General features: G+C 40.7%; 1 protein-coding gene across 1 annotated transcript; it reads left to right on the forward strand.

Moving 5' to 3' along the window:
• On the forward strand, positions 1–27,850 carry SLC35B4 (solute carrier family 35 member B4). The gene is made up of 10 exons (XM_003920981.4): positions 1–318; positions 7,489–7,602; positions 10,191–10,293; positions 12,135–12,184; positions 14,834–14,915; positions 15,122–15,182; positions 16,672–16,781; positions 17,327–17,402; positions 20,833–20,908; positions 22,219–27,850. Exons 1-10 carry the CDS (start codon positions 242–244, stop codon positions 22,463–22,465), a joined length of 996 nt encoding a protein of 331 aa, XP_003921030.1. The 5' UTR covers positions 1–241; the 3' UTR covers positions 22,466–27,850.
• The last annotated feature ends 123 nt before the right edge of the window (positions 27,851–27,973 follow it).

Here is a 27,973-nt window from a genome sequence, read left to right on the forward strand (position 1 = left end):
CCCTTGCTCGGACGCCCCCTCGGATGAATGGGACCGAGGCTGACTGCGAACTACAGCTCCTTGGTGGCTACGTCGGTGTTGGCCGCGGGGGAAGGGGAGACCTCGGCGGCCCCCGGTGAGAGCGGCTCTTCGGGACGGTGTGATGTGCTGCGCTGCGGCGAGGCAAGAGGCCGGCTTCCTGGGGTAGCGTTATAGGCGGGCGCTTCCTCTGCGCGCTCGCTCCCCAAGCCCTGCACCGGCCATGCGCCCGGCCTTGGCAGTGGGCCTGGTGTTCGCAGGCTGCTGCAGTAACGTCATCTTCCTCGAGCTCCTGGCCCGGTGAGTGACCAGCTCGGGCCGCACCCGCTCTCCCGGGGCGGGTCGGAGGAAGCTGCGGGTCGGAGGAGGGGTGCCCGGGGGACGCGCCCACGCCCCGTCCCACCCCGCCGCCCACGGAGCTCGGGGCGGGACGGCCTGAGCCCCCCAACAATCCGTCCTGTCTGGGCAGCCTGGGACCCCGTTGAGTCCGCTGCTTCCCAGAATTGCGCACCGGCCGCAGTCCTGCCCGACAGTTTCAAAGCATCCCTGAGAGGGGAACACTCAGGGTGTAGCCGTCGTCACCCCTTTTCCACATTCGCGGGGAACTGAAACCTGAAGAGTTTTTCACATGACCAGCCCAAGGTCGGCAGAGAGCTAGTGTCAGAACCAAGATTCCTTTATCAAACCACTCTCTTCCTTCCAATCCAACTCCAGCTCTTTTTTCGATCCTGTTAAATGGCACAGGCTGGACTTGAGCAAAGTTTTTTTGACTTAGAAAGCAGTCTGACTTTGTACATGCTGCAAAGAAAGTTTTATTTTTATTACGGCATCCTGCAAAGCATTTGCTTTATTGGTCTTGGAGATGGTTATGAGTATTTTGCCCAAACAAACATAAATGATGCGGTAGAACAGATATTTATGTAGAACATCAGTCCAAGTGACCCGAGAGGGCTCTTTGAGGTCGCTTTGAATGTGCAAAGTTCAGTGGATAGAAGCTATTACGGAAGAGACAACAGGTGGCGTGGAAAAGGCTCCAGGACTAAAAAGCCGAGTGTTGTGAATTTCACTCTTGGTTCTGTCATCCACTGGCTAGCCTTTCAAGTTACTAAGCCGCTCTGGGCCTCCTTTTCCTTTTGGTAAAACAATATCTAGTGTTAGCTAGATCGTGTTTCTGGGTCTATACAAGTTGAGTATCCTTCATTTGAAATGCTTAAGAACAGAAGTGTTTTGTATTTTATAGGTTTTTTTTTTTTTTTTTTTTTTTTTGGATTTGGGAATATTTGCGTGTACATAATGAGATATTTTGGGGATGGTACCCAAATCTAAACACGAATTCATTTGTGTTTCATATACACCTTATACACGTAACTCGAGCTTGAAGGTAGTTGTATACAATATTTGTAACAATTTGTACATGAATTAAAGTTTGTATACATTGAACTATCAGAAAGCAAAGGTGTCAGGTGTGGAATTTTTTACTTGTGGCATCATATCAGTGCTCAGAAAGTTTCAGAGTTTTTAGAGCATTTTAGAGTTCAGATTTTCAGATGAGAGATACTCAACTTGTGTCTCTGTTGATCATCCGAGCGATCCTGTGCAGAAGATAGGTCACGAATTATAAACTGTTTTACTGAAGTGGAAACGGTCCAAAGAAGTTAGATGACCTTTCATTACTTGTCAGTGGCAGAGTAAGAAATAGGACCCAGGACGTCTCAACTCCCTAGTCCAATACCTTTTTCAACCTCTCTGCCAGTTTTGAACTGGAGCAGCTCATAGATTTTGGTCATCTAGTTCTTCATATGGTGCCTACTAGAAGTTTATTGTATTTGATTCCATTGATTAAATTATCCCAAAGCAACCAGTTTACTTCAGGTAAACTCTGTTGGGTTAAGTTTTGCTGTTACACAGCTTGAAGTTGTGTTATGCAGCAAGTGTTGATAAAGATCTGTTATTTGACTTAGGAGTAGGTAGTGAGGGATATAAAAGTGAAAAAAAAATTATTCAACTGACAGACATTTTTTTTTTTTCTTGGAGGTTGAGTTTTGCTCTTGTTGCCCAGGCTGGAGTGCAGTGGTACGATCTTGGCTCACCCATGTTGGTCAGGCTGGTCTCAAACTCCTGACCTCGTGATCCACCCGCCTCAGCCGCCCAAAGTACTGGGATTACAAGTGTAAGCCTCTGTGCCTGGCTGCTGATACACTTTTAAAGGAAGGCCACTTTGGCAACAATTGATCTGAAAATATAAAAAAGTGATATCATCAGGCCAGCCATGGAAATGAAAGAGAATAATGGTGTAATATTTGTGTTGACTATGCCATTAAATTAAATCTTGCCAAAGGCTGTATGATATGAGAATATGCAAGCAACTGAATCCCTTCTTTACTAGTTTGTGAGCCCTTGACTGATTTACTTGATCTCCCTGAGTCTGACTCAACTGTCAAAGAGGGTAATGGTGATGATGGTTCTAGCAGCTTTACAGAGTTCTGAAGGATTAAATGAGATACACATGTAAAGCCTAAAGCACACCTGTAGGGCTTGCTGTTCTCTCCAACAACTTGGTTTCAATACAGGTATATTTCTTTTATGAGCTGTTCCTGCAAAGTCGTGGACAAACTAATTTTACAAAATATTTTCCTGCATTATAGGAGAGTCTATTTAAAATATTTTGAATAATTTGTAAATAAATCATCACTCATTTTTTTTTGTAAATTTGTATTTTTTGCATAAAACAATGGGTTTTCATAAAGCGGTGAGGAGGTACATTTATTTGAATAATCAGGGGTACCCCTGACTGAATAGAGCCCGTTCCTAACTTGCTTAGACAAGTCTCCACTTCTTGTGTTACAGATCAATAAAGTAAGAGCTAGTTGAACCAGATGGCCTTAAGGTTCTTTGTAGATATGGCCTTGGAATTTGTGACTTTATCTTGGGACATCACAGTGGAAGGCCCATAAATTTTTATAGCACAGAAACTGTGCTTTTTATATTGGCTGCCTTGGAGCTATTAGGTGCCCTAATAAGTAGCAAGTGTAACACTAAATATAAATGCTAAGTGACTTGCAGGAAGAAGAGGACATTTTAAAATTATATATATATATATATATATATATTTATGTATATATATATGTATATGTATATATATATATTTTTTATTGCATTTTAGGTTTTGGTGTACGTGTGAAGAACATGCAAGATAGTTGCATAGGTACATACATGGCAATGTGGTTTGCTGCCTTCCTCCCCGTCACCTTTATCTGGCGTTTCTCCCCATGTTATCCCTCCCCAACTCCCCACCCTCTGCTGTCCCTCAGAAGAGGACATTTTTAACCATTTTCCCCAAATTGGAAAACAAATTTAGTCTTTCCTTTGTGATTTTTATACCTATAATTGGGACCAATAATAAAACACAATGCAGTGGACAGAGCAGATAGATGGTAATGGATGATTGCCTTGATATTCCTCCTTAGGGACCTTGCATTCTACCTTGGAAACAAAATATACACACATCAGCTAGTTAACTAGGCAAGATATTGCATGTCTTACATCAGGAAAACAATCTGAAACCTTTTTTTCCCCATTTTATTTTTCATTCAAGTTTCCTAAATTCAGCAAAAGTAAACTATCTGCCCAATTCATTCTCTTCAAAGTTGCATTCTTTTTTAAATAAAAATTTGAATTTTTGCCAAGAGAATTTAAAGTAAGAGAAACTGTTTGCAGCCAGTGATTACAATTCCTGAGCCATAGGGCTTAAGAAAATAAGAGATTAAGGGATCCCAGTTTTTAATCTGAAGTTTTAGAATGAATTATTCAAGTTAAAATAAATAATTCCGTTGGTAGTTAGCCAACAGTGTGTTTCACAAAGGCTTCATAAGTTGGGTTTTCAAAAATTGAATTATTCAAGTACACTAGGGAGATTTTTTTAATTCTATGAAAATAGAAACAAAAAGTAGATGAGGGTTGTTGCTGACCTGGGAGAAGGAAGAAGTGGAAAGTGACTCAAAATGGGTAGGGAATATCTCTTGGGAGTGCCCTAACATTAGATAGTGGTAATTATTGCACAACTAAAAACCCATACCAAACCCCACTGAACTGTAACAATAACAATGCTAAGGGTAACTCCAAATGCCATTTATTTGCGGATAATCCCTGGGAGACTCACCTAACACAGTGCCATGAGACCCTCAGTGTCTTTAGCAATGGGATGAAATGGAATGAAATATCAATACCTACCTTCATAACGTAAAGATCAAATTTTAAAATACTAAGATATCTTTCTAAAAAAATCCTATAGCGAATGCCTATGTAAAGTGAATCATTTTTTAAATCTCTTTTTATCTTTCTTAGAAATTATAAGATTCTAGATCACGTTGGAACCCTCACATTCATTCTCTTGCTTAAATGAAGGTGGGTCACTGACCCGAAAGTGAGAGCACAAAGATAATGGGACCTGGTCAGTCCCCTCACCCTGCTATGGCACTGGCTCCTGACTGCCTCCTTCTTCATGTCTGGCTCCCTCTTATTACCATCTTCTTGGGCAGGGGTCCGATCCCATTCAAGTTGGGGGCTCCCTGGAAGCTGCCATCGAACTCTACACATCATTGGGTCTTGATAATTGTTCTTTAATTTACTTGGCCTAAGTTTGTTAAAGAGAACATAGAAGGAAACTTTTAAGCCTTTTTTTGATTAAGTCTTCTGCTTGGCACTTATGTATATTTTCTCATTGAATACTCACCACAACAATGAAGTCAGTTCCATTTTAAAGATGAGAAAATTAGTCAACTTGATGAAAGGGTAAAGACCTTTTAAAGGTTGAAGGCCTTTTAATATGCAAGATCCTAAATCGTGATCATCATATTTACCTTTTTCACTCTGTGGCAGGCATGCATTAAGTGCTTTTCAGGGATGGCTCACTTATTGTACAATAAATCAAACGGATGGGCACTAATATGGTTCCTATTTTAAAGATAAAATGGGAACTTGACGTAGGTAAATTAATTCACTTCTACTGTCACATAGTAAGTGACAGAGCAGCATCTTGCATGTCAGTGTATACTTTTTTTTTTTTTTGAGACGGAGTTTCGCTCTTGTTACCCAGGCTGGAGTGCAATGGCGCGATCTCAGCTCACCACAACCTCCGCCTCCTGGGTTCTGACAATTCTCCTGCCTCAGCCTCCCGAGTAGCTGGGATTACAGGCACGCGCCACCATGCCCAGCTAATTTTTTGTATTTTTAGTAGAGACGGGGTTTCACTATGTTGACCAGGACAGTCTCGATCTCTTGACCTTTTGATCCACCTGCCTCGGCCTCCCAAAGTGCTGGGATTACAGGCGTGAGCCACTGCGCCCAGCCCGTCAGTGTATACTTTTAAGCACAATGGACCATAGTGGTTCTCAACCTTGTGTCAGCACCTGAGAACCACCTGTACTTCACATCCACAGTGGCACTCGCACTCACACACACACTCTCAGCCCTTTCCTTGCACTTTGACCGGTATTTCTCCAACCTGGCTGCATGTGACAATCAAGTGGAAAGCTTTTAAAAGTACAGATTCCAGGGTCAGGCTAATCAGACTAAAAGTGGGAGAGTGAGCCTCTTTGGACAAATTGGTTGGTTGGTTGGTTTGTTGTTTGAGACAGAGTCTCAATCACTTTGTCACCCAGGCTGGAGAGCAGTGGCACGATCTCAGCCCACTGCAACCTCCACCTCCCAGGTTCAAGTGATTCTCCTGCCTCAGCCTTCCCAGTAGCTGGGATTATAGGCATGCATCACCACACCCGGCTAATTTTTGTATTTTTAGTAGAGATGGGTTTCACCATGTTGGCTAGGCTAGTCTCGAACTCCTGACCTCAGGTGATGCACCCACCTCGGCTCCCCAAAGTGCTGGGATTAGGGGCGTGAGCCATGGCCATTTTTAAAGAGCAGAGCAGGCTGGCCAGAGTTGCAAAGCCCGGAACCATCTAGAGTTAAAGATCCTTCTGTTGCGCATATTTAGGCTAATGGTTTTAATTAGCTCCTTGAATGAGGTAAATGTCTTACATGATTATATATGGATTCCTGCAACATTTTGCCTTGTCCTTTGAACGTAAGAAGTGCTAAAAGAGAACTTGTTGAATTGCATAGAAAGCAGTAGTTTTCAAGGAAATCTTCATAGGCAGCAGAGCTTAAAGAGTAGCAAGACTTCTGCTTCAGTTAGTAAGCCTAGCTCGGTAGAAGAATGGCTCATGCCTTAGTTGTCTTATTTTTGTGCCTGATGGGTATATTTAAGGACTTGTATGTCTTGGGATTGCTATATAATAATAATAATACCACCAATGGAGGATGGAGTCATTTCTCACAAGTAGCATTATATTAATACTTAATAATACAATTACATTCCTCTCCTCACCAGCTTTAGGTAAATGCCTTTGGTCGAGATGAAAATACAGAGTACGAAGGCTGGTGAATATTGCTATGATAGGAAAGCTGGAAGCTTCAGAAGAGCAAAGATAACTGCTCACTCTGTTCTTCTTCCAGTGATGGAGCAGAACTGAATGGAAGACAAGCTCAGGAAAACCTGAGCATTTTAAATGACTGATTTTCAGAGAGCCTCAAGATGAATGTCAGGAGGAAGTTTTTAACTTTGTAAATTTGTTCTTAACAGTCACTATGGAATGTGGGGAATCTTCCCCAACCATTTCATAGATCACTAAAGAGGATCTATTGAATTCCACAAACATTTTTTGAGTGCCTAATATAGTCAAAACACTAGGTTAAGGGTTGCGGAGAATAGACTACAGCAGTGTTTTTCAGCCTTTTGTTCATTATCGCTTCCTCCAGAATAGTTTTTAGACATTATTTTCTTAATTCCCCACCACCCCCACATAGATACAGTATGTACTGGTTCAGGTAGTGTTTCGATATTTGTATTTTATTATTATAAAAAGAGTAAGATTCCCCCCATCCCAGGAACCAATTTTTGTCCTGTTCTGGGCACCATTTAAAGTAATGTCCCTATCATCAGCACTGGGTCCCCTTTTCGTTTGACAGCAGTCTTGGTGATTCCCGGTCAGTAGGGATATATGAACATTCCAGGAGATCTGAGCGTATTTCTGTCCCTGGGCTTTGCTACCTAAGCTGACTAGGATCCTGATTAAAGACCTTTTTGGTGAAGCAAAGATCCCAGTAAGAACACATGACCAATTTCCTACAGTTTACTAGGAAAGCTGTATCATTGTTCTAGGCACCAGTATATCACAATAATTCTCACTCATGGCCTGGTACACGCAGGGAGGAGTGAAATAAGAAAGCTTGACCTTCTCTGTGAGATCAGTGCTAAATGTATATGATACAAAGGCTATGAACATCGAGATAAAGAAGGACAGTGAGTAATCGCAATCCATCCACCCTGTTATTCTGGCCCTATAATTGGAATGCATTTCAGTGTTATCTCCATTTTTGCTTCCCCCTCCCTTTTTGTTATTCCCTGTACAGGAAGCATCCAGGATGTGGGAACATTGTGACATTTGCACAGTTTTTATTTATTGCTGTGGAAGGTTTCCTCTTTGAAGCTGATTTGGGAAGGAAGCCACCTGCTATCCCTATAAGGTATGGCACACTAGAGTCTCTTTTAGCTTTTGGATTTTTTAAGAAAGTAAAGAGGTGGTATAAAAGGAGTATGAGACATTCTTTTATAGATTTTTATTTCAAAGATATCAGTAGAATAATAAGTCATTTTCTGAATTTAAGATGTTGTGGAACTCCCAGGTGCCTACTTCCAAAATATAATTTCTGCCACAAGATTTAAAGTAACTGTGATGGAGGGGTGTGTGTGTGTGTGTGTGTGTGTGTGTGTGTGTGCACGCGTGTGCTTATTTAGTATAGGATTAGTCAGAAGGCCTAGTGTGACCACACATTTTGTGCTGCTTTCTGTGTTGGTAAAGTTAGCAAACATTCTAAAAGAGAAGTATCCTTGTTTTTTTTTAAAAACGAATGGCTTCTGGAAATAAATAGAGGTAGTAATATAACTTTTGTGAATATACTAAATGCCACTGAGTTGTTCACTTTAAACTGGTTAATTTTGTTTTATGTGAATTTCACTTCAATTAAAAGAAAACGAATGGCAAACGAAGTCAGAATTTGTGGATGCCAGACCTGCAGTCCATTAGTCCAAATTTGCATAAATGTACTCATGGGGCCAAATAGAAAACAGGGTAGTTCTTGTGATAAACAATGTATTGAAAACTCAGCCTTCTTACTGAGAATGACTTGAGATAAAAGTGTAATTCATCCAATTGTGCGTATTTAGTAGGACAGTGTCACTCCCTTTGAGAGCGACATTCTGGTACGAATATATCCAAGTATGAAGGTGAAGGCCCATCTTTGTTGGTTTTCTTTTGCAGATTCCCATGTAGCATGCTATAGAAAATCTGGCTGAATTTTAGTAATATTATACTTTTAAATGTCCCAGTGTGATGCTAAATATCCTAGATAATTTTTGCTTTGCATTGGCTTTAGCATCTGCATAAAACTTTCTGCCTCTAAAGGCCAGCATTTACATCGCAATAAGAGCCCTGGCATTTCTTGACTCCTCTGGCCCTTTCCCACCTCTTCCCACTATCTCTTCCCATTCCCTTTCTACCACTAGCATAGACCAGGAGGTATATATACCCTGTCACCATATCTTTTATAATAGCATTGTAGCTGGCTGACCTCCCTGCCACACGCCTCTTCATCTGTCCATTTCACTTAATATCATTTTGTCACGTCACCCCACTCTGTGGTTACCACATCTGAATGACGTCCAAACTCCCCAGCCTGCCCTCTGAGGCTCTCTGTGACGTTGCCCTAACAGCCACATTCCCATGCATGTCCTATATGGGGTGGCCATTTTATTTTCTGTAGGTGAAACCATAATCAAAATTTTGCTCAGGTCATTCATCCCCATCAACAATTTCTAGGCAAGCAATGTAGAACAGTTAATTATCCTTAAAGACCTTGACAAACTCTAAATGGTACCTCTTCCAGATAGAACTAAGAACTAAGAAAATTTGGCAAGAAACCTTGTAAAGTCGTCGATAGTGTATTATTTAGAAGCTCTGAAGAAGCTGTTGCTGGTCATTTTGCTTGTGCGTTCATTGTCAAGGTCATCAAACTTTCCAGACCGTATTAATTTAGCCTTGGCTTGCCTGCCTGTTTGGGGTGTGGCTCCATACCTAACCAGCAACGCAGAACAGGTTCCTTCAGGGAAGATCACTCAGGACTCAGTGGCGTCATATCCTTCAGATGTGCAAAGGTGGAAAATGGTTGGGAATCTCAAAGATCAACATTTCCTGAAGAATATGGAGTCACTTATTTGCCTTTTCCCTGCATTCTGTAGCCATTTATTTTAAATAACCGTTTTTTCTCTTACTGAATATAATAAGTTGAGTCATATGAAATTTCTGACATTCAGATCTTTTTGATCTATTAAAAATGGCAATTTCATATGTAGAAGGCCTGATATAGGTAGAAGGCATCTATATATTTTTTGGATCACAGTGATGACATGCAAATATAAAATTTTTTAATTCATCTGTTCATAAATATTCATTTGTGTTTATCCCTTTATTAGGGTTACTGGATTTTTTTTTAAGTTTTTGTTTCTGTTATTATCTTAAAACCTATAAACTTCCAAAAAACAGAGACCCCGATTTTAAATAAAAATCTATACAAGTCAAATCATGTCCTCATTAATTTGGAGGCCACTAGTTCAGAATGAGGGAAAATTTTAGCAGCTGCTAGGCTGAAAGTAATTCTTAACGTAGCAAATATTTTCTTTAGAAACAGCAAAAATTAACAGTACAAATAAGTGAATGGAGGAAATATTTGAGAGAATCAGTCATTTTCAAGTTCTTCACAGGTAAATGAAAATTATCTACAAAGATAATTGTTGTTTTAAGTTGCTATGTCTACTTGAAAAATGTTAAATAGTGTTTCTTTAAATGTATTTTATAACTCAGGCTTTCCCATGTTAGTCTGGCTTTATGAAGTATTTTGATATCTGCTAAGTAGTTGACTTCACATAATAGTAATGCAATCCTATAACACAGAGGAAATACGCAAAATGCCTTTGTAGCCAAAAACATGTATTTCCTATACTTGATTTTCTTGAAATCCTAGATTCTGTTTGACGTGCGGTTCTGTCTGCATTTCAGGTACTATGCCATAATGGTAACCATGTTCTTCACCGTGAGCGTGGTGAACAACTATGCCCTGAATCTCAACATTGCCATGCCCCTGCATATGATATTTAGATCCGTAAGTGCTGTGGGATCACGTGTGTATGCACCTCTGAAAAGTGTAAAGTTGGTAGATTGAATATATGGCAGAACTAGAAAGGTGGTAAGTGGTCTTGGGTAGAAGAATAGGTTTGTGAGTGAATGAGCAAGGATGGCTTTCATCTGAGAAGAAAAGCAAAAAGAGGCCGGGCGCGGTGGCTCACACCTATAATCCCAGCACTTTGGGAGACTGAGGCGGGTGGATTACGAGGTCAAGAGATCGAGACCATCCTGGTCAACATGATGAAACCCCATCTCTACTAAAAATACAAAAAAAAAAAAATTAGCTGGGCATGGTGGCGCATGCTTGTAGTCCCAGCTCGGGAGGCTGAGGTGGGAGAATTGCTTGAACCCAGGAGGCAGAGGTTGCGGTGAGCCAAGATTGGGCCATTGGTTAACAAGAGTGAAACTCCGTCTCAAAAAAAAAAAAAAAGCAAAAAGAAATCTCAAAGTGGACAGTATACTTTTATTTATCTGAGGTCTGATGAGTGATTAATTAAAAGAAAATTAAATTTGTCCTAGGAAACAGATTTTACCTTCATTTTCCCCCATCTCTTTAATTTTATATTTAAACATGCTATTAATGTTATTTAACTTATTTCTTATCACTTACTCTTTGTTTCTTTCTTCCATAAAATTACATTGACTTCTAGAACATGAAAGAGATACTTGTCTTTTCTGATTTTTTTTTTTAAGCAGAGACTTGAGATAATAGAGGGGAAATTCTTGATGAAGGTAGGATTTCTCCCAAAGCAGTCCAGACACAAAAGGCTGATAATTTTGATGATAGCATTTCCACGTGGCCTGAGATTTTTGTGAGATTGTACTGTTCCTGAAGGGACTTTCCAAAGCTAATTATAATAATTAAGATAACCTTCGAAGCATTGAAAACATAGTAGACTTTCAATAAATACCTGTTGATTGATTGTCACCTTTTTAGAGAATAGAGAGATTCTTGCATGACTTTTTCCATTAAAACTGGTTGGGGGTGTGGGTAATTCGGAGAAGCTTTCAAAAGCTCTTATAAGTTAAGTAGATGGAAATTTTGACAAAAATAAGTCTATGATAACATTTATTTCTGCTGACCCTAGCGTTAGGACTGACCAGTTACAGTTGTTTCTTGAACAACATGGGTTTGAACCACATGGGTCCACATATATGTGACTTTTTTTCAACCAAATACAAAAATACAGTATTCATGGGATGCAAGACATGCCTATAAGGAGGACTGATAAGGACTGTATTGAGAATTGATCCTTTTTATTCTCATTGTCATTTTTAGAAGGTTTTATTTTTTAACATGATAGTTTTTGTGTGTGTTTTTTTTTTTGTTTTTTGTTTTTTGTTTTTTTTTTTCAGAGTCTTGCTCTGTTGCCCAGGCTGGAGTACAACGGTTCTATCTCGGCTCACTGCAACCTCTGCCTCCTGGGTTCAAGCAATTCTCCTACCTCAGCCTCTGGAGTAGCTGGGATTACAGGCGCCCACCACCACATGCAGCTAATTTTTGTATTTTTCAGTAGAGACAGAATTTCACCATGTTGGCCAGGCTGGTCTCAAACTCCTGACCTCAGGTGGTCCTCTGGCCTCAGGCTCCCAGAGTGCTGGGATTATGAGCATGAGCCACCATGCCCGGCCATCATAATAGATTTTTATGGTTTATACTTTTGCCATCATAAGAACAACTAAATCCTACTAATTATTCATCCTAACCTCCTTCATTCCATGTTTTACCCCTTGCCCATGTTCCTGTTCATCTCAAATTGTGTTGTTTTTTTTCCCTTGTGCACTAAACCTCTCTGTTACTGTTGTGTCCTTTTGCAGGGTTCTCTAATTGCCAACATGATTCTAGGGATTATCATTTTGAAGAAAAGGTAAACAAGATACTTTTATATTTTGTGTATGGAAATGATATCCTGAGCCCCTGTTTATAAGCTAGTCATCTGGATTCCTTGTCCCAAAATAGTGATAAGTTTGTTCCTGGCCATCTTCCTCTTTTCTTAGTTCTTTCTGTACCAGTAAGGCCTAATATGCAATGTCCTGAAGCAGCTGACCAGGTAAGAGGCCCCACCTGTGGTGTCACTGTGTAGAACTGAGTAGCTCCTGGCATCATTCAATTTTAGTGTCATACTAACCTGTGACACCAGCTGACAGAGATGATAGAGCACTTCACTGTGCACTATGATCACCACTAGCCACATGCGACTGATTACATTTACATTTACATTGTCAAAATTAAAGAAAATTAAATATTTAGTGCCTCAGTTTCATTAGTCACATTTTTTTTCTTCTTTTTAATTTTTTTGGAGACGAGGTCTCACTCTGTCATCCAGGCTGGAGTATAGTGGCACAATCTTGACTCACTCCAGCCTCCACCTCCCAGGTTTGAGTGATCCTCCCACCTCAGCCTCCCAAGTAGCTGGGACCTCAGGTGTGCACCACCATGCCTAGCTAGTTGTTTTGTGGTTTTGGTAGAGATTGGTTTTGCCATGGTGTCCAGGCTGGTCTCAAATTCCTAGTCACATTTTCAATGCTCACTAGACACACGTGGCTGGCGGTGACCACGTTGGAGTGCCCAGGAGTGGAACATTTCTAATACTCCAGAAATTCCATGGGATGCTGCTGCCCTAGAAGACGCTTTTCAGTACAACATAACAAACTAAGGAATGGTTGTACATATTAAAAAGGAAATTCCTAACAAAGGCCCAGTAGCCAAGAAAATGGAACGAAAGATTCAGGGCTGTTCTTTGTGACTGTCACCAATGGCTATCTTTGGGATAGGGGCAGGAAATACCAGAAGTACCTGGGATGGTTTTTCAATGTATTTGTCTCTCACCTTCATTCTGAGCCTCACCCCTCACTCCTAAGGAGGAAGGATGCCAGCGAGAGACAACACATAGTGTTGTTAGGGAAATTTCTCAGGGAAAGTTCACTTTTAAGACCAAATTATACAAGTTGATGGCAACTTTTCAATGTATTCATTATCCAGCCCCAAGCTCTCTATACAAGCTTGGAAAGTAGCTGTCAATTCAGAATGCAAGAACCTAGAGTTATTAAGTGTTAAGGACTGTGTCACAAAAAGAACAATTGTCCTGTCCCATTAGGCTCAGTATCAGGGACCCTTTATCTCCTGAGGCTTCTGAGTTCCCCGAAAAGTACTACAGTAGTTGATTTCTTTCTTCTTGGTTCTCTGCATTTAAACATATATATATGTGATGGTCAGGTTTATTACATTTGAAGTGATCACCATACCTCTTGTAGTGTAGAATTCACCTTAAGACAGGCCTGTGGTCTTTCCCAACCTTTGATTCTGTCTCATAACAAGGATACTAAAGAAAATGTTAGGGGTCTTTCTCAAGCATCTGTTGCCCTTAAGAACTTGTTTGGAGTCTGTTGCCTTGCATCTGTTGAAGCCTTTTGACTCTTTTTCTGTACGTATCTCTTTCCCATAGAGCAGTAATTTCCATAACTTTCCAGTAGAGTGAATTAGTAACTTCGTATCTCCTTTTATCTTGGGTAGAAGCCCCTCAAGTTCATAGTGTGCTCCTCATTCCAGGATTTGAAATTCAAATCTATATTCACTTTACCCATGCCTTTCAGTATTTTTTTTTCTTGGCTTGAGTTGTAAACCTCTTCAGCATGATCCTTCCAGACTGAAGAGGTGCATTATTTTTTACTGTACCTTTGCTCGCACCTGCTTCCTCCCCGACCCCTCTCTAGGACGGTCCTCGTGGCCCTTTTAGTTCCTTTCTCTGCTTATTACCTAGTTCTACAGGCCTTCTTTGAGATACTGTGACCAGAACAATGTTATGTATTTGAGTAGAAAACCTTGGATGGTTCATCTTCTTAGTTTAATTTCTTTTAATTCTTGCCTGAGGCCTTTTGCTTGATCACCAAGAATCTGAGAGGGTGCTAATGATACTAGTTAATGTGAAATGCTACTGTTATTACTGCTCATAGTTCTATAAACTGAATGTCCTTCCCCTTATCCAACTATGCCAACATTTTAAAACAACATTAAATCATTCAGAGATTTAAAAAAAATAAGCCTCCTGCAGAGAGTGGATAACTGGATTATTTTCTGAGTATTGAATCCTGCTACTTGCACTCGATAGCCTGTTCTTCCACTTGCATAGTGTGTCTTAGGACACAGCTGTGGGCCTCCTAAAGACAGGAAAAGCAAAATAGATCCTAGTAAGGACTGGGTCAGGCTTTCGTTTGGACGCTTGAGAGCAGAATGCAACTATCACTCCTGGTCTGTTTCTGTTTTTGTTTCCTGATGAAGTAATTGATTGGTCAAGAAAATGTTAGAAACAGACTGAACAATACCAAGGAAAAGTGTTGGTTAGAAACCAGTCAGTATCCTGATTCATTCATATACATATTTCTGTGGACTCTGCTGGAAAGTAATCTTGTCTGTCATATTTTAGTGATTTGTATTTTCATGTACTATCTGACTGTAAATATCACTTGGAAATTCATATCTGTGGTTTCCTAAGGTGTTTTTCTTATTTTTTTTGCAGATACAGTATATTCAAATATACCTCCATCGCCCTGGTGTCTGTGGGGATATTTATTTGCACTTTTATGTCAGCAAAGCAGGTGGTAAGAAGCTCACGAATCATTTTATTTCACAACTTGCTATTGAGGCCCAGTTACCAGGCAATTAATAAAATTCAAATTCTTACGTAATACAAAGATTCTGAAAGAGAAGAATGGAGGGAAATGGGTAACATAAACGTTTCCCTTGTATGTCGGCGCCTTGCATGTAGTTCTGCTCTCTGTACCTAGTTTATTTTCTTATTTCCTAGACTTCCCAGTCCAGCTTGAGTGAGAATGATGGATTCCAGGCATTTGTGTGGTGGTTACTAGGCAAGTACAATAATTATAATAAAGCTAATTGCCTCTGTAGTTGTGTTTGCTGAGTTTTCTCCTAAGAGACACGTTCCTTGGCAAGAACCTTCAGCTAAACAAATTATGCCATGGAAAAGAGGCACCTGGGATCATATATCTCCGAACCTTATTCAAGAAATGAGAAAAAGAAAATGCCCGCATTCGTGGCGGTGTGTTCTACAGCATGGATCCATGTTTTCCTTGGCTGCCACTGGTGTAGAAAGACAAGTGTGTGTCTACTTGCCCATCACACTCTTTGAACATCATCCGTCTCATCACAATCTGTCTGCCGAGTTGAAGCTTCTGCAGGGCATGTTAGAGCAACTGAGTCTTTAAATTTCCAAGGGACTCATTTCCAAAGCCTTATTTTCTTCAGAGGTTAGCTGCTCCACATGGCAGTGTTCCCAAACCTGACTGATCATCAGAATCTCTTGGGGAATTTTTTAAAATATGAGGATCTCTTTGTGGAATTAAATAGGCAACTCCTATAGAGCTTTGTTCTCATGTTGTTTGATATGGAGGTGAGACTCGTTCCAGGAGCTTTCAGTGATAACAATAACAGATTGAAACTGACCAAGTGGAAGAGAAATAGCGATGAAAAGAACTGTGTTCTCCTTGCTTTTTGGTTTTGAAACTTTCTCTTTAGGTTGCTGTTTGTAACCTAGAAAGCTCCTTATGAGCTATTAGAAAAATACCCAATGAGAAAAATTTGCAAAGTATATGTACATATAGTCCATGGGGGAAATAGTAGTGCCCAGCAATTTTAGGTTCAGCCTCACTAGTCTAGTAATCAAAGAAATGCAAATTGAAACCCAAATGTAATACCTTTTTATCTTGGCCTATCATATCAGCAAGATGATAAATGGTTATCTCATTGCTGCTGAGGGTACAGTAAGACAACTATTTTTATATGATAAAAATAGTTTGGGTATAAATGGACACAGCGTTTATGGGTATTGTATTTTTTTTTAAATGTCCACAGCCTTTGAGTCAGTAATTGCACTTATGAGAGTTTATCCTAAAGCATATCAACATTTGTTTAAAGATTTGTATACAAGGATGTACACTGATTTTAATAATGAAATAATTGGAAATAACCATTCTCATAAGGCATTTAAGTATGGTACGTCCATATGTTCATCATTAAAAGCATTCTTTTGAAAAAATTTAATGACTGATTTGAAGGAAAAGTCCAGGCAAAAGCTCCTGAAGAAAGCAAGATGTAAAATTCCATATGCCATCCGATCCTGTCCTAGTGTAAAAAAATTTACATAAGTGAATACATGAGGATATGTAGAAAGCTGTAAAGGACTAGTTGGTAATAATGTATTTTTATTTCTTTTTACAATTTTGTACATGTTCTACAATTAGTTTGTAATATTTACAAGACATTAAACAGTGTTCTTCAAGAAAAACATCTGGAAATGAACAAATGCAGGTATCTTGTAAGCTGATGTTTGTTTTCTAGGTATTGGGGCACTGACTTTTGCTCTCCTGATGTCAGCAAGAATGGGTATATTCCAAGAGACTCTCTACAAACGATTTGGGAAACACTCCAAGGAGGCTTTGTTTTATAACGTAAGCAATTTCTTGAACATGAAAATTCCTAAGTTGTGAAATGTTACTTCAAGTGAACTATACCATTCTTCTGATGTAGTTAAGGTACATTATTGGTAGTTGGCTTTCAGACCCACAGACTAAAGCAGTTTTGATGGGATGCTCTTGTGGGTTCTGAGCCACATTTCACTACATGAGATGATCACTATCAATCAGAGTGAATTAAATTGTGTCTACACATTTAGCAAATTCTTTTGTGCAGAATGACTATGTGCTTAAATGTCTCCATTCCCCATTGTTAGGGAAAGGATGCTGGGTTCATTGTTTGCTTTGTCTGTGATGGCCCTCAGACCCTATAAGGGCAAGAACCATAATTTGAGAGTTGATAACCTGCCATACGATGTGAAGTGGTCAAGGAGCACTGTATACATTTAACTTAAGTCTAACTGGCATTTATTTGTATTGATTGTCAAACAACATGTACAACTTTTAATCATGGTAAAGCTACTCTAGTTATTCTGTAATGTTTTGGCACTGAAATTTATGTGACCTGTTTCTTTCCATAGCACGCCCTTCCACTTCCAGGTTTCGTCTTCTTGGCCTCTGATATTTATGACCATGCAGTTCTATTCAATAAGTCTGGTGAGTTTGGGGTGAGACAGTAGAATTACCTGACAGTTTCTGAGGCAGAGTCTCAGTTTCACTCTTGACTTGACCACAGCCTTTTTCATGATCTTATTCAAATCATGTGTTCCTTTTGAAAATGTCTCCATTCCACTTTCCAGTCATTGCAGCAGCAAAAGCTTTTACAGGGGTTTCTCAATTATTTACAAATGAAGTAAAATAATATCTTTGAGTTTCTGTTTTGCTTTGGAATTTGGGTGTTGGCATTTTAATGTGAAATGTTTGATGTTTTGAGGATGCAAATAAATACTCTTTAGCACACTGCAGAGACTGGAGCCCTGCGAAGTTAGGCAGCCATCCAGCTCTCTCAACTGCTGTTTATCCTTCTCTGCCATGAAAGACAGAGTTGCTCACAGATCCAGCCCAAGCTGCCGTGGAGCAGAGCGAGAGGGGCGCTCAATGATGACAAGGGTTTTTCTCCTGCTTACAGATGAGATAGGCAGCAGATGAATAAGCAAAATTAGTTTCAGGCATCTAATATAAGTTAGCTATTACTTTTTTAAGTGGCAAGTTAATAAGTTAGCTATAGATTGTCGGTTAACCTGAAAGGAATCACTTATATGAGCTGATTATCTACGAAAAGAGTATTATATAGACAAATCGAACACACAAGGAACAAGTAAACATTTTTAGAATCAAGGCTTTATGTTGCACACATCTCAAATGCTTAAGTACATTTTGTAGAATGGCGGTAGGTGCTCAGTAAACATTTGTTTGCCATTGAGCATGAGTGGTGAAGTTACGACTATTCTCTGCATTTATAGTGTTACCTCTCCCGTTTGCCCCACTCCCCAAAAATGTGATGAAGGTAGTGTGTAAGAAAGTTTGTGAGGCTCTGAATTACTCAAATAATCATTTCCTCATATTAACGCCACCATTTTTAAGATCTCTGAGAAGCCCCACATAGCAAAGGGCTGTTAAAATAAAAATGTCAAATTCCGTGCAGTTGATTTAGCTATTAGAATGCTGCTTCTAAAAGTCACAGAGCTAGGTGTTTATGATAAAGTGTTTTACAGAATATGCCTTCTTCAGAGTCATTTCCAAGTTAAAGACACATTTTCCTTCTCTTGCTTTTCTTGAGATTAAGTATCTGGGATTTGTGAATTTTTCAAGAGAGCTAAATATTCATCAAAATATTTTAAGCGATATTTATTGTATTTTTCCTTCAGAGATACAGTGTTTCCCTGAAGTTAGTAATCACATTTGTTATCTTTTTGGTATACCTCTAAGTATATCAAAGACAATAGAATACCAGATTATTGGCATTGCCCAGTGATCCAGAACCAAGTTTCAAAAATTAGTCTTTCTGTGTATGTGTGTGTGTGTGTGTGTGTGTGTGTGTGTGTGTGTGTGTATGAATGACATTTTTTGGCGAAAGAAAATTAATGTTTATTTTCTTACCAGATCTCAGCATCACTGTATCAGAACTTCTTAAATTATGCTGTATAATTCAAAACCTGAAAATAATTTAGCAATGCAAAAAAACTGACCCTTTGAGGATTCCTATGTCCTTATTATCTTTCATCTTATTTTCTCCCACAAATTTACTGTGCAGGTGTTATTATATAAAGCTAACATAAAAGAGAGAGAGAGAGAGAGTTTGTGGTTTTTGGTTTCTGTTTGTTTTGTTTTGTGTGTGTGTGTGTGTGTGTGTGTGTGTGTGTGTGGTTTTTTTTTTTTTTTTTTGACATGGAGTCTCGCTCTGTCACCAGGCTGGAGTGCAGTGGCATGATCCTGGCTCACCGCAACCTCTGCCTCCCGCAACTTCTGCCTCAGCCTCCCGAGTAGCAGGGACTACAGGCGCGTGGCCCAGCTAATTTTTGTATTTTTAGTAGAGACAGGGTTTCACCATGTTGGCCAGGATGATCTCGATATCTTTACCTTGTCATCTACCTGCCTCGGCCTCCCAAAGTGCTGGGATTACAGACATGAGCCACCGTGCCCAGCCATATGTGTACTGTAATAGAGATAAGACTACTGCCCAAGCTGGTCTCAAATTCCTGGGCCCAAGGGATCCTCCTGCCTTGGCCTCCCAAAGTGCTAAGATTACAGGCATGAGCCGCTACTCCTGGCCTGAAACTAACATAAGAATATATCTAAAGTTATTCACGGATGTCTAGTTCCATCAACCTAGACATCTGCTAATTTTATTTTTATTGGTTTTCTTCTAGACCATGTCTGTTTATACAGATTCTAACATTGCTGTAATCCTTGTGTGGATATAATTTTATATTTGTTTTTTACTTTTTTTCCAAGTTTTTTTATGTGGCAATATAATCTCCATGATTTTTGTTTTTATCAAACGTACAATGTCTCCTCTAATGAAACTTTCTTTGTTTATATAGCCATTGCACTGCCATTGGGCATTTGATTGATTTTGATTCAGAGTTATTCTTTATTATGTATAGTACTTTAATGAATGTAGAACCTTTTTCTTCATTTGAATTATCTAGGATTAATTCTGAATGATGGGTAGGAATGCTTTTTATGTACCCACAATAAGGATTATGAAACTGATTTTTTAAGGAGTGACACCAAGTTACACTACCACCAACCTATGGTTGCCAGTTCCATTCTACCTTACCAGAGTAAGATATTATTTATACATTTTGAATTGGCTGGGCATGGTGGCTGTAGCTAGCAGCCTCCCAAAGTGCCTATAATCCCAGCACTTTGGGAGGCTGAGGCAGGCAGATTACTTGAAGTCAGGAGTTCAAGACCAGCCTGGCCAACATGGCAAAACCCTGCCTGTACTAAAAGCACAAAATTTAGCCAGGTGTGGCAGCACGTGCCTGTAGTCCCAGCTACTTGGGAGACTGAGGCACAAGAATCACTTGAACCTGTGAGGCAAAGGTTGCAGTGAGCTGAAATCACGCCACTGCACTCCAGCCTGGATGACAGAGTGACACTCTGTCTCAAGAAGATAAATAAATAAATTTTGAATTTGCTAATTTAGTAGCTATGCAATGGTACAGTCTTATTTGCTTCAGAATTCTGTAATTACTAGTATGATCGAACATATTTCCAAACAGTATGTAGTTTACTAGCTGTCTTTCCACTTGTGTCGATTGCCTGTTAAGGCCGTATCATTTTTAACTTTTCTGTGCTTCACAGTTTTTCTTTGTAAAGTGAGGCACTATTCAGGCAAATAGTAAAGCATTTACTTACAAATTAAAACAATTATTTGTTTTAAGAAACCATTGTAATGACTTCGATGGCTGATGTAGACTGGAGTCAAGGCAAGGAAAGTGATATGTGGTCCAATTCCGTTTGCAAGGAAAACAGTGTTGCTGTTCTTATTAGGTTCTGTCTGTATTACCCTGTTAAAAATATGAAAAATTCAGCTGTGAAAAAGTGATACGGCTATATCCTCTCGTAATCTCTGCAGAGTTATATGAAGTTCCAGTCATCGGAGTGACCCTGCCCATCATGTGGTTCTACCTCCTCATGAACGTCATCACTCAGTATCCTTTGGACTCCGCCGTCACCTTTGTGTCATCTTCAGGTTCTTTTGGCGTAGGAATGGTCATTCTTTTCTTCTAACGGTGTGTTAAAATAAATCTGATTTTCACTGGATTTATTCTGCAGTAAGCTGGAGACAAAGAAGCCCATTCAGGGAACTCGTCATAGAGGGCAGAAGATCTGTTAGTGGTGCAGTAGGTCAGTAAGGCATAGGGCAGTGGGAGGAAGTGCTCTGAGTGGAAGTGCAGTCTGTTGATTGGTAGTGGCGGCACAGTGGCTCAGGCCTGTACTCCCAGCACTTGGGAAGGTCGAGGTGGGCGAATCACCTGAGGTCAGGAGTTTGAGACCAGTGTGGCCAACCTAGTGAAACCCCATCTCTACAAAAATATAAAAATTAGCCAGGCATGATGATGAGTGCCTGACTCCCAGTTACTCCAGAGGCTGAGGCAGGAGAATTGCTGGAACCCGGGAGGCGGAGGTTGCAGTGAGCCGAAATCGTCCCATTGCAGTCCAGCCTGGATGACAGAATGAGACTCTGTCTCAAAACAAGCAAACAAGAAGTTACTGTATAGCATGAATCATCTGTGATTTCTCCTGGGATTTTTTTGGGTGTCCTTAGATATTTCCAGTTATAACAAGCTGCCACAAAGTCCTGAAAGAAATTTCAAATTACCAGCTACTTAGGAGGCTGAGATGGGAGAATCGTTCAGGCCCAGGAGATCAAGGCTGCAGTGAGCTTGATCACTCTACTATACTCCAGCCTGGGCAACAGAACAAGACCCTGTCTCCAAAAAAAAAAATTTCAAAGTAATCATGCTTTTGTTCTTTTAAATGGTTACTCTGAATGACCTTACATTCATTATAAAAATACTGTTGTCTTTGAAATAGTGAAACGAATCAAGATTGACCTCATTCCTCTGAAGTCAGCTCCTGCTCCTATGTTTGTCATAGAGTTCCTTTCTGGAGGAGGGGATAGAAGGGCTGGAGGCAAGATAAATAAAGGTGAATGGGATCACTCTTACTACCACTCCCAGTCACCCTCTGTCATTACCTTGGAGGTGCCTGTCATTATAACTATAGGAAGACTCCCACATAAGAATTAGGAGGGTTTTTAGGTAGTTTCAAATTGGGACCCACAAATGGAACGGCAGGAGTTCTGCAGTTTCTCCCCAGGAGGAGCCTCAGGGCTGCCATAGCAGAACTTCATGTTTTCTTAGAACTTGAGAAGTTAAGTTGGGACCATGACAGAAGGTTCTCCCACTGATCCCCCAAGTACGGTCTACAGAAAACTCCCTTGACTCCACTGCTCCAGGTATGTGTGCATCCGGGGCGTGTTCATCCTCACAACGGAGTGTGCCTCCCTCACTGTCACGCTCGTCGTGACCCTACGCAAATTTGTGAGCCTCATCTTTTCCATCTTATACTTCCGGAACCCCTTCACCCTGTGGCACTGGCTGGGTACCTTGTTTGTCTTCATTGGGACCTTAATGTACACAGAGGTGTGGAACCACCTAGGGACCACAAGAAGTGAGCCTCAGAAGGACAACAAGCAGAACTGAGGCCTGCCTGCAGTATTAGAACAGTGTCGTCGTGAGGGAGGGACCCGGTGAAGGTCTGACCACTGATTCGCTTTTGTTAATGCCGAGCTACCCGGCCGTGCGACAGGAAGCCTTCGAGAGGAGGGGACTTCTTACCTTGCTCGTGGTGATACAGACCAACACGGGTATAGTCGATAGAAACCCCTCAGCCCTAAAGTAGAAAAATGAACAGTTCTGGACTATTAAACAGCCCACACATTTATTTCTGTTTTGTTTACCAAAATATTCAGTATTATTCTTGTTTGTTGAATTCTGCGTCCCCAGAACTACTGGCTTATTGTCCATGGTCTTGGAAAAGCTCGTCCCTTCTATTGCTGTTCTCATGCATCTCTGCCACAGCCGCCATTGTCGTCCTGTGGCCTCATCCCTTTTGTCTCTTGTCACCTTTCCCTTCCTCAGCAGCACCTCGCAGTCAGTCAGATGCTGCAGGTACCAGGAGTGGCCAAGTAAACTGAGGCACCAGTAACAGCAGGGCTGGACTTCCTCCAGCAGGTTGGGAAGGAAGCAGATGTTCCCATGAGCCAAGTCCCAGTAACACTGGAGCAAGACTGGTGGGACTCCTCTTTCCCATATTTTGCTTTTTTTTTTTCCTATGCAAAAGTCAGATGCTTCTTCTCTACAGTGCTTTCTGTGATTAAGGCAGCTGTGTAGCACATCTCACAGTGGGCACAGTGCTAATAAGAAAGGAAGGTTGTTAGGGACTGGGAGCCCATGTAGCCCTTTACCTAGCCCATCACGGTGGTGACAGCAGGATGGCCCAGCAGCAGCTAGGCCTATTCAGCACCACGAGAGCCATGGCTGCCCCTGCTGGCCAGGCCAGGCACTCACAGGGCAGAAGGGCAGGTCCCTAGTGGGTGGATAAAGTTTCACCACCAGGAGATTCCCTTCTGCCTGATGACTCTGATAGAGTCACCACCAGTCAGGGGTTGCACAGACAAAGATATAGAGTGGGTGTGATGTGTAAATCAGGTCAACTGAAAGTTGTCTTTTTGCCCTGCAAGGTATCTTACCATTCTCCATGAGTATTGAGGATGGTTGGATGTGCTTTATTCTATGTGGAAACGTGCCTCTCTTTGCTAATCATTTCAGAGGTCCAGTTTTCCTCTCATGGGACAGTCTTGAGTAGGAGGAAAGCTGTTGCTGTAATATGCATAGCTTGCGTGTGCTCTTGTATAGTCTGTGATTGAAGGGCACAGAAGTGGCTTCAATCAACTGGGACCTTACATAGCAGTACGCGCTCCTCCGGAAGCAGCTGAACTCACTGTCCACTTCTCTTTTTGCCTGGAGACAAAGACCTTTTTTTGTGTGTGGTGTGCACATTGTGTTCTTAAACTGAGACGTGGCTCTCCAGGTCTTCTGGGCTCATTCCATGGTGTGTTACGTTTATTCCACTGTCCAGAGCTATTCTTTGATGGATTTGAGCAACGGCAGTGAAGATAAATGTCCAGGAGCCACCAGGTTGCTTGGAGAAGTCACTTAAGCTGCCTTGGGTTTTTGTTACTTAAAATACGAATATTATTTCTCCACCTAAATCACTCAGTTTATAGAGTCATTTGTTGATCTGGACATTGACAGCTTTGTAGAGCCAGTCATGGGCTCTTCTGAAAGATGCTGAATTAGATGTGAACCCATTCATAGGATCAAAAGCCACTTGCTTTGAAATATGTGGAGTTCCTCAGAATTGATGGTGCTAGAAATATCCAAGTGTTAAATAACCTCTTAAAAGCAACAAAAGCTACTTTTCTTATCACTTAATAGAAGAACCTGTCCCTAGAGCCTATTTGATTGCTACATATCTGGAGTCTCTGAACTCTTAATAGGCTACAGCCTTACATAACATAGTATCACCCATTTTATGTTTATGAAAACATTACAAGTTTTCATTATTGGGTATGTGTTGTACGCAGATGGTACTTGGGTCAATTAGGTTTTAGCTTCTGGTTTTAGAGCATGTGTGTTCATCTCAGCGGGAATACCTCAGCCAGTTTTTTGAATAGGAGGCTATATACGCACAGAGAATAGATTAGAGCACTCATACAAGATGACCACATGTAGAAGCAGAAACCCCGAAATGCCCTGGGAGCTGGTTTTTCTCTCTAGCAGCTGGATATAAGGAAATATGTCTAACAGACAGCAGTTAATACTTTTGAAAACTGCTCTTAGAAAAATATTCCCCTTGGTTAACTGATTTTTCAATCCAGGGTGGACATTTTTTCAACCTTTATTAAAAGGGCAAATAAACTATTTTGTAGAAGATCAGACTCATACCTAACTGGAAGAGAAATGTCAAGTAAATGTCTCTCCTCTTTCTCTGGGTCAAGACCATGTAATTTTGTGCTTCAGAGATAAGGATGTAGTTTGTTTACAAAGAGTTTAGTCTTTAAGGCATCCAAAACTCTATGCTAGAGCAAAGATCCAATAGCAAAGGACACTAGCCAGAAAACAGTGTATGTGTATGTGCACCCGCATGCCTGCTGAACAGCTTGGCAGTGTAACAGACAAGGGAGCAGAAGATGGTAGATATTTGAATTGTCTTAGCTTAATGTCTACATATCTTTTGCCAAAACTATTGTCATATTAGAAATGTTATCTTTTCCATGTTTATTAGTAATTTATTTTTGATTCTTTGTTTTCTTTTTCGTCCAACTAAAAGAACCATTAATGCACTTGATACGTTGATATCAAGTTCTAAAGTATTTAGACAAAACCCAAATACTTGGTTTCCTCCTTTCCATCCAGTTAACCACAATGAAACGCTGCAGTATCTTAATTTGGTCAGTGCTATGGAGGATCATGAAAGCTGAATGGATGTGTGCCACCCAGAATAAACCCCTTCTATTCTTCTGGGGAGATGACATGATGTTTTTAAAGGATTCTAATAAATACCTTGCAGTCATCTCATGAGCACCTTTCCTCTGTTTCACTTCTGAACTCCTTCCCCCACTTCCTTCACTCCAGTTTCTTCACTTGCAGTGTTTTCTGCTAAGAAAGACCTATCATCTTATATCTGTTTATGCCTCTATTCTTTGGGGCCTCTGGATGTTTTTGTGGATTTTTACAGAGTATTTATATCTGCACAGCATGCATTTTGTTATACATTCTTATAAGCATTGATATTGAGGGAGAACACTTATGATAGAGTATCTGGCAGAATATGTGAATGTTGTATCTGTAGATGAGGATGAACTTGAAGGGTTAAGGTAGAAATGTTTGTTTATGCTTTTACAGCCCAAAGTGGGGCTGAGAATCGCTACCACCATTCCTCTCTCTATTTGGGAAACAATACTTTTTTTATTTTGCTATGTTTACCCTTCCATTAACTGGCTTCACTCAACTGTGCCAGATACCTATAGAGAGAGGAAGTAAAAAACATTAGGTCAGAAATAATTGTAAAGCAATGACTAAGCTCTGGGCTGGTGGACGTGTTCTCTGGTGGACCAGCTGGCATTGACCTCAGCAGATAGGGAAATGCACATGGAGGAGAATCACGTTGAAATCAAGATCCTATGTTTGTTGTATTTTGTTTCACTTTGCCTGGAGTAAATAGCACCATAAGTTGTTCCACTCTTATTAGATAACCAAAGCATTTTGGTCTCAATAGCTTTCTCCTGAAAAATGTGGTCGAATCTTACCTGTGGCAGTGTACTCTTAAGGTTGAAAGAACTGTCAATGTAGATAAAATCCATTCCTTATAATTGGTTGGTGTGACATTTGAAAATGTGTCTAAACAATATTTGTAGGTAAAAGAACTAGTCATGAACCTTGAATGTGTTCAGTATGTACCAAGCTGGGGTGGGAGACTGGGCCCCTGGCTTTGTAGCACATTGTCTTTTTCCAGCGACTTCCTCCTAGCAGACATTCCAAGGATGGAAGGGGCCAGGGATCATGTCTTAATTCATTTCTGTATCGCCAGTGCCTGGGATCGTGTCTGGCTTATGTTACGTGAATAAATGAATACTTGCCAAGATCTCTCCTTCCCTCAAGTTTCTGGGAAACCTGAGGGTTCCTGATACCTGTTCCCACTCTTCATCAACTGGCTGGCAAGAACGCAAAGAAGGGGAAACCTTCCTAACATTCCAAGCAAAAGAAAGAAGAACTGCTCTTAGGAGGACGCACGCCAGCGGTTGCTCAGCGTGCAGCCTGTGACCTCACTTTTGGCTCTCTGGATTGCCTGGTGGTAGGAGGGAAGAGCATTGTGTAGTTAGCACCTTATATAGTTGATGCTCAGGAAGAAAGTACAAGGAGCTCCCTATTAGAACATTAAAGATTCTTGGGGCCGGGCGCAGTGCCTGTAATCCCAGCTCATGCCTGTAATCCCAGCACTTTGGGAGGCTGAGGCGGGTGGATCATGAGGTCAAGAGATCGAGACCATCCTGGTCAACATGGTGAAACCCCGTCTCTACTAAAAATACAAAAAAATTAGCTGGGCATGGTGGCGCGTGCCTGTAATCCCAGGTACTCAGGAGGCTGAGGCAGGAGAATTGCCTGAACCCAGGTTGCAGTGAGCCGAGATCGCCATTGCACTCTAGCCTGGGTAACAAGAGAGCAAAACTCCATCTCAAAAAAAAAAGATTCTTAAAAGTTTTTGAAGTAGGCTTCCTGGGGTGACCGTCCCACCCTTACATCTCCATAGCTGGTACAGTTAGCTCTTGCAGTGGTGGATACTGATGCCTGGAGATCACTGTCTGTCAGTCTGTTCTCAGTGTCATACTGAGACACCTCTCCTGAGCCTTACTTACTTACGTTGTTAACCATCCTACCAAAATTTGTCAATTTTAATCAAGTGAGGCAAGTTGCAAGGGAGCCAGAGAGAGGTGAAAAACGAAAAGCAGACATACGAATACTTTCTAAGAAAGTTGTAATAATTCCTTTGGCATATTGACTTACTGAATCTTGAAATGTATAGAAAACTCTTGTGAACCAAAGAGAGCAGTAGCAGTTTTTCCCCAGCGCAATAAAAATGCCTTTGTGTATCACTTGTGATTGCCAGTCATTTCTCTGCCAGTTACTTTCATTCCAGAGAATGGCCTCATTCTCTGAAAAAAGAGGATGATTTTAGAAGTAGGATTTCCTAACAAATTATGTGGTGGAGAGGGATGGCAAGGGTTTTATTCATCCCGTCTGAGCTCTTCATTAAGTATTACCATTAGGTTTTAAGAACAAAGATGGGGTAGGAGGGAGTAGAAAGCGGTAGAGTACATACAGAACAGCTACAAGACATTAGTGGGTATTCAGATTTTGAGCTGTGTAAATATCAAACATCGGCTTCCAGCCTTAAGAGTTCTTTGAGCAGAGAGTTAAGGAGGAAAGGGAGATTTTGTGAATAAAATGTTTTGCCAAACAGAATGAGTCTTTTTGCCATTATTTCTTAGAGCCGTTTTTTTCACCTCCTGAAACAACTCTTCAGACATCTGGGGTTTATCTTGAATTGTACCATCATTGTTTCTTAATAAAAGTGATAAATTTCTC

The sequence above is a fragment of the Saimiri boliviensis genome, chromosome 10, assembly GCF_048565385.1.
Source record: "Saimiri boliviensis isolate mSaiBol1 chromosome 10, mSaiBol1.pri, whole genome shotgun sequence".
NCBI lineage: Eukaryota > Metazoa > Chordata > Mammalia > Primates > Cebidae > Saimiri > Saimiri boliviensis.